Here is a 7,392-nt window from a genome sequence, read left to right as displayed (position 1 = left end):
TTCTCCTTTAATGTGTTGCATAACTCCATACATTTGAATTCATAGATCTTCCTTTCCCGTTGAGTTTTTAAGTTCCCATTTAGAATCAAGATGAAGATGTGAAGACATGAAGACATTGCAGAAGTGTTGCCCCTCAGGTGTATCACATATGGAGTTACAGTAATATACAGTATAGATATATATAGATATATATATATATATGTAATGCATTATTATATTGGGATGATCACATATAAAATGAATTTCTCCTTGAACAATTAACACACATTTATCAGTTATTTTTTTTATTTTGTACAATGTTCAGACGTACAGAACAACTCCAGCCAACAAAAGCCTCTGCAGCTGTTGATAAATCACAATTCCCAGTGTCTCGTGGATAGCCAAAAGCTCTCAATATCCCAAAATCAGCAAGAAAAGCTTTCCCTTAGGAGATGAGCACACGAGTTTAACCACTGCTGGATGTAAATGTACAGGTTTCAGCTGGATTGTTCTTCTTCCTCACAATGTAAGTACAGGACTGCTTATCAAACACCTTTTCACACAACTGTGTGTCATAACCACGTGGTTCTAAATAGCTGAGGAAGAAATATATAAAATGACTTTTACCTCTAGCATGTTCTATTAAATACTTAAAAAAATCTCCATCAAAAAACTCTGTTGAGATTAGGAACATAAAGTTTATAATCCATGGAACAGCAGTGAAGTGCATTGCTGCAGTGGGTTTTTTTTTTGTAAACCTTGGCTTAAAGGACAAGGAAAGTTAAACTAAAGCAGTAGCTAGAAATGTTGAACATTATGTTTTGTGCTTCTGTACCAGCCCCAGACAACCAAAGCCCTTTAGCAGTAAAGATCTGTCTCCAAAGATGCCCCAGTAGCTCCCCATCTTCTTTTCTGCTGATTCACTGCACATGTTCTGTGCTGCTGTCACTGAGCTTAGGGACCCACTCACAATATACAATACACATAGAATAGAAATGTCACAATATAAGGCTGATAAGTAATTAAAGGAACAGGAACATCAAAAAATTAAATTGTTTTAAAGTAACAATATAATGCAGTGTTGCCCTGCACTAGTAAAACTGCTGTGTTTGCTTCAGAAACACTACTATTGTTTATATAAATAAGCTGCTGTGTAGCCATAGGCCAGTCATTCAAAGCCTTTTTTCAATTTCCGCCATTGTTACTCAGCAGCTTGTTTATATGAACTATAGTAGTGTTTCTGAAGAAAAAAAAAATCAGTTTTACCAGTACAGGGCAACACTACATGATATTTTCATTACTTTAAAAAAAAAAAATAATCATTTTTTGGTGTTACTGTTGCTTTAATATAGATAATTAATACATGGCAGCACAGAAACCAGTGCAATTAGCATCAGAATTTAATAATCAACCCTGTAGCATCAGCTTACTGTATATTACAGACCAACCTCATTTTCTGCTTGATAATTTGTGACGACCCCTAAGCTTAGCTGCTCAGAGCCCACTGAGCATGTGAGTGTCGCAGACACTTTCCAAGATGGTGACCCCCTGTGACAAGTTTGAAGTCCTGGAACATTGCTGCTGTTGAGAAGCTGAAACTTTAGGCTGGTGCAAAAAGTTCAGTATATAAAATATGGCATGTTTAGCCCAATTAATTTTTAGGGTTTAGTTCTCCTTTAAAGGGCATGGTAAATGTCACTTTATCATTAGGGTGATACAGCAATCTGCAGGTACAGCAGTTATACGATTATAAGGTTAAGGATTTTTTCCCTGTGCCCCTGTATATAATCTCAGTGGCTCCAACATGCTTGGCAAAGAGTGAGAGTATCTGAATTAGCCTTATTATACAAAAGGATAGAGTTTTATAAAATAAAGGCAGCACGGGCTTCCTAACATAATAAAAAAATCTAATCTATTAACAACTTTGACTTATGACTTTTCTATGAATAAATGTAATATTTCCTGGGTTATACACATGCTCTGGTTCTAAAGAACCGGCTAGAATTTGAAGGCAGTAAACCGCATTTGATTGCTGAACATGTCCTAGGTACAGATTGCTTTGTGGTGTTTATGGAGATTAAGGGACAATATACCATCATGAAGATGCCCTCTGTATAAACAAACCCCTTTCTTTCCTGAGAAGGAACCTTTGTTTGATTGTAAGAACCTGAAGTATATGAATTTACTTTTAATTTCAGATTGTTTTTCTTGTTCGGTGCAAGAAAGAACAAAAACCATACATTTTCCTAAATAAAACAATAGAGACACAAACAGTATAAGCCCTGTTCATTGACTTCCAAACCTACCTTGTGCAGCATGTGATTCCTCCAGGCTTTTCGCATTCACATTTGAAGCAGTCTTTGGTCCATTTGTCACCAAAATTATGAACTGTTCCATCCTCTTCTTTGCAAACTGTAACAATTTTGTGTTGTTGAAGATTGTTAGCTATTTGTGCTACTGAGCTGAATGTTCAACTAAGAAGGTAAGTGAAGGGATCAGTGGCCGAGAGGGGGAGCAAAGAGAACTCAACTATTGGCTACTGGGGTGGGGGTCTTATTTTGGGGGAGTCAATAAAAACTCAACAACTTTATTTTTATTTAACCAAACGTTTTTTTTTTGTTTTTTTTTTTTAAACCAAAGCAACTCAACAACTTCTATTGGCATGTAATACATTTCCCTATTAATCACAATAACAATACCCGAATAGGTTGTTGTATTTACATTACTATGTGTGGCTTGCTGCTGGTTTTGTTGCTGCATTTCTCTTGTGCTATGTACATATTTATTGCATGACTTCAAATGTTTCCGTTGTTGAGAATCAGAATTTGAAATCAAATTGATGAATATGTTTTTTAATTCCTAAAAAACTCAAATCCCAAATATGGACATCTGTTTTCAAGAGGCAGAGGGTGAGTATGGCAAGCATGAGTAGCTCTAAATCTTTGGGTGTAAAAATATGCAGAATAACAAATGATGGACAGCACCCCTAAATAAAAATTTCCCATAGACTGCTTTGCATGATACATTTTGGGGCATATTTATCAAAAACCAAACTAGAGTCCATGATTGGACCTTATTATTAAAAAAAGCACAATTTAATCGGTTTGGGGGCAAACATGAAAAAAAACGAAATATGATTTTTTTTCTTGAATCGCTCGTGCTTTTTCTCCAAAAGCCCAAATTTTTCGGATTTTTGCCCGTAAAGTCCAAAATAGTCCGATTTTTGGGCTAATTCCAGGGCAGACTACAGAAACTTCCAAATAGTATAGGGACCTTTTCCATTGACTTATATACAGCCTCGACAGGTCTGAGATGCCGGATTTTCAGATTCTGACTTTTTCCATCCTCGGGGTATAATACATCTCAAAAAATTCAAGTTTTTTTTTTCCACTAAAAATTTGGATTTTACAGTAAAAAAAAAAAAATTGAATTTTTAAAGTTTTTGGCATTCCGACTTATAAATAACCCCCATAAATGTGATACATCACTCATTTTGGAGAGCTGAGGTATTATATACATGGAAGGCTTGCACAATGTTAAAGGGGATCTCTGATTTTACAATAAATAAACATTTTCAATGTTTTTTTAAGTTAATTATCAATCTTATTTTATATTCAAATCATTATCTGTCTGGTACAAATAAAGTAACCAGCTGATTAACAGAGCTAGAGGAGACCTGACTTGTAACTGTTTCAGAACCAGGAACAATTGTCAGAAATGAGAAGAAAAAGGGATAACCCTATGTACTACTTTATATTGTAATCAGAAATAAATTTACAAAAATTTAGTTCAGTTTTAGATGGTTCAGCAGAAATAAAGGCTTTTTCAACTACTTTCTATTTGTGACCATTTTATTAAAATTCATGTGTAAATTAAATTTTTCCCCTTTTTATGTTTTCTCATGTATAAAAGTTTTGCGAATGAAGGTGAATTGCCCTTTAAGCTGCAAGTCAGTTTCCCCAAGAGACATGCTTATCTTAAATTGTTACAATTGATTCTTTGCTTATCTTAAAATGTTATAAAAATATCTAAGTGCACCTGCCATTATTCTGGGCTCTCTGCCAAAAGCCAATTACGTTTTAGAACCTTTGTATCTTCTGGCTGTTCAGTGCACGAGATAAAGAAAAAGTCCGGAGTTTTCATTAACAATCCGAGACTGCAGGTTGAGCTGTCAAAATTGGGACTGTCCCGCGATAAATGGGACAGTTGGGAGGTATGATGTGCACATATGGGACCTGTTAACCAGAATGTTCAAGACCTTTCTGTAATTTGGATCTCCATTCTTCAAGTCTGCTAAAAAAAAATCATCTAAACATCAAATCTATAATATATATAAATATATAATTGTTTAGCCTCCAATAAACATTATTATGAGTCCTAGCTCAAATCAAATACAAGATACTGTTCTATTATTTCAGAAAAATAGGAAATGATTTTTAAAAATTGTAATTATTTGTTTAAAATGGATTCTATGGAAGATGAGCTTCCCGTAATTCGGAGCTTTCTGGATAACAGATCCTATACCTGTAATTCCATTTCCTTTAATTATGTCAATTATTTATTGAAAAGCAAAGCATATTTACCTTTAGGTAATCTTAGGTTCAAGTCCAGTTTTGGTTGTGTTATACTACATGAGGCATTGCTATAGGCCACAAGGAAAGCACACAGTAGAGCACAGCTGAAGAACATTTTCTTAGTGGAAAAAAACAGGAAAATCAGGAAACAGAAATAGTCAAATGTTTACATTGTAACTGAAGAAGAATTAGTGCACCCTCAGAGCTGCCATGAGATGCTGCCAGTTGTTTTTTCACAAGAGCATGATTAGCTAGAAAGTTATACATAAGGTAGTATAATACAGGTATGGGACCTATTATCCAAAATGCTCAGGACCTGGAGGTTTCCAGATTAATAAGGATAGCTGTACTTTAATGGTAAGGGCACACTGGGCGATTCGGGGAGATTTAGTCGCCTGGCGACTAATAGCCACAACTTTGTGGCAACCAATCTCCCCAAACGCCTTCCCTCACTCTGCGCTGGCTAAAGTGAAAAATCGCCGGCGCTAATCACACGCGCCGATTAATTTTCCAAAGTCGCCCAAAGTTGCGTCGGAAACTTCGGAAAACTAATCGGCGCGTGCGTTTTTTTACATTTTAGCCAGCGCAGAGTGAGGGAAGGCGTTCGGGGAGATTGGTCGGCGCAAAGTCACGGCGATTAGTCGCCAGGCGACTAAATCTCCACGAATCGCCCAGTGTGCCCTTACCCTAAAGGGGCAGATTAATCGTGGGTCGAATTAAAAATTTGACTAGGGAATAGTCAAAATTTGATTTGTTTAAAATCTATCATGTACTGTCCCTTTAAGAATTCGAATTTGACTATTTACCATCTAAAACCTGCTGAACTGGTGTTTTAGCCTATGGGGGACTTCCTACAATCAAGTTGGAATAGTTTCCAGGTCGATCCTATGCACCTGAATTTAAAAAATTCGAATTTTTAAATAAATTTTGATTGGTCTTTTCCCCCCCCCCGAATTTCGCATTTATGGGCGTTTTTATAAACTCCTCCTATTCCTATATACACATACAGTATAATGAGCCTTCCAACTTGTGGGCTATTTATAGGAGGTTGTGTGCCTGTTACCATAGCCCTCACCCATACCGCTCAACATTTGAAAAATGGAAAGAGGGAGAAAAAGATCTGCTTCTATTTATCATACCGGAATTTTTTTGTACATGCCCATATTATGGCCACACCCCCTAATTACCATGTCCATTTGGCAGGTTATGAAAGTTTGAACACATTTCTGGGAGTTTTAGGGCCATGTTTTATGTGAAGTTTTGCTGAAATCACTCTTTCAGCCGAGTCTCTGTTCTCCCAAGAGACTTACTTATCTTATTAATTACAATTGTATCTTTGCTTATCTTAAAATGTTACAAATTAATCTAGTGCAGGTGCTGAGTGTTCTGCCAAAATGCAGAAGTTTCAGAAACGTTTTTCTGCTGCCAGTGCAGAAGATCAAATTGAAACTTATTTCAGTAAGAAACCCGGGACTGCGGGCTGAGCTGTCAAAATTGCTACATTGTAAGAATAACCCATGGCAAAAGTAATTGAGCCCCTTCACCCCATTTTCTCACCCTTCCTTGTAAATGAATGTAAAAACATACTCAATACTATAATTTTTTATTTTTACCCGTTTGAGATATTGAAATTTTTTAGACTGCTAATGCCAGTTATTTATTTTAACTGGGAGTCAGCAACCCTAAAGTTAGTTGAACCAAGGAAGTGCATAGACAGTTTGGGTTGCTGACACTATTGGACTTTAAAGGTAGGTGTTGTGCTGAAGCTTACCTAGCAGTAAAAAAAACAAAAAAACAAACATTAAAAAAATAAAATAATAAAAAAAATGCTTCCTGAGTAAGTTTACATCAAATCTTTCTTTTTTTTTTACATCTAGATCCCCTTTAATGCATAGTATCCCATTCTTTACCCTAATGCTTTCCTATAATTTAACAGCTATGTAAAGAGTCAAAGTGTAAATTGCACCAATCAATTCGACTTATTGGCTCTATTATCCCATCCTTCCCCATAATTTATATATAATTTATATTTTCTTAGAATATAGAATTTCTTACCATTGTCCTCCTTTTAATGTTATCAGGCTGAAGACGTTTTGCAACTAGTTTGTGTATCTGTAAATATATATCTACAGCAATGAGAAAGAGATGGCAATCAATTACATTTTGTAAATATCTCAAGAATGAAAATTAAACAGTTTGTGGTTCAATAATATTGTTCTTAAATATTTAGTCCAGGCCACATGTCTGATACATAACTTATGACTTGAAATTCAGCTTTCTGCACTGTGATTTATGTGCATTTCCCTTGATATACTGTATCACAAGAGTTAGGAAAAGGGCCCCAAGAAATTAGAAAATCACATAAATCATCTTACCCGTAGCTTTTTATTATTTAACACGCAAGCATCTCTCTTTGTATGTGTATATATATATATATATACATATATATATATACATACATATATATATATACACACACACATATATATATACACATATATATATATATATATATATACACACACACACATATATATATATATATATATATATATATATATGTGTGTGTGTATGTGGAGATTATCGGCACTCACCATTCATAGAGCCACTTGCTGGGTGCTATCCAAAATTGATTATAGCAGTCCATGAAAGCACTCACAGCGATCACCATCCAGTGTGTATCAACAAATCATTTATTAGTACATGGTGTATCAACGCGTTTCGGCTCACTCCAGCAGGCTTCTGCACTGAAATCCATTTCTCAAAAGAGCAAACAGATTTTTTTTATATTCAATTTTGAAATCTGACATGGGGCTAGACATATTGTCAATTTCCCAGC

General features: G+C 35.4%; 1 protein-coding gene across 1 annotated transcript; it reads right to left on the bottom strand.

Moving 5' to 3' along the window:
• Window positions 1-263: 263 nt before the first annotated feature.
• On the bottom strand, window positions 264-6,715 carry LOC108697937 (beta-microseminoprotein). The gene is made up of 4 exons (XM_018228413.2): window positions 6,609-6,715; window positions 4,563-4,671; window positions 2,286-2,391; window positions 264-575 (listed from the first exon to the last, which is right to left on the bottom strand). Exons 1-4 carry the CDS (start codon window positions 6,609-6,611, stop codon window positions 446-448), a joined length of 348 nt encoding a protein of 115 aa, XP_018083902.2. The 5' UTR covers window positions 6,612-6,715; the 3' UTR covers window positions 264-445.
• Window positions 6,716-7,392: the final 677 nt, after the last annotated feature.

The sequence above is a fragment of the Xenopus laevis genome, chromosome 7S (genome assembly GCF_017654675.1).
Source record: "Xenopus laevis strain J_2021 chromosome 7S, Xenopus_laevis_v10.1, whole genome shotgun sequence".
Lineage (NCBI taxonomy): Eukaryota > Metazoa > Chordata > Amphibia > Anura > Pipidae > Xenopus > Xenopus laevis.
Note: the sequence above shows the minus strand (reverse complement) of the source record. Positions and strands in the feature narration are given on the sequence as shown.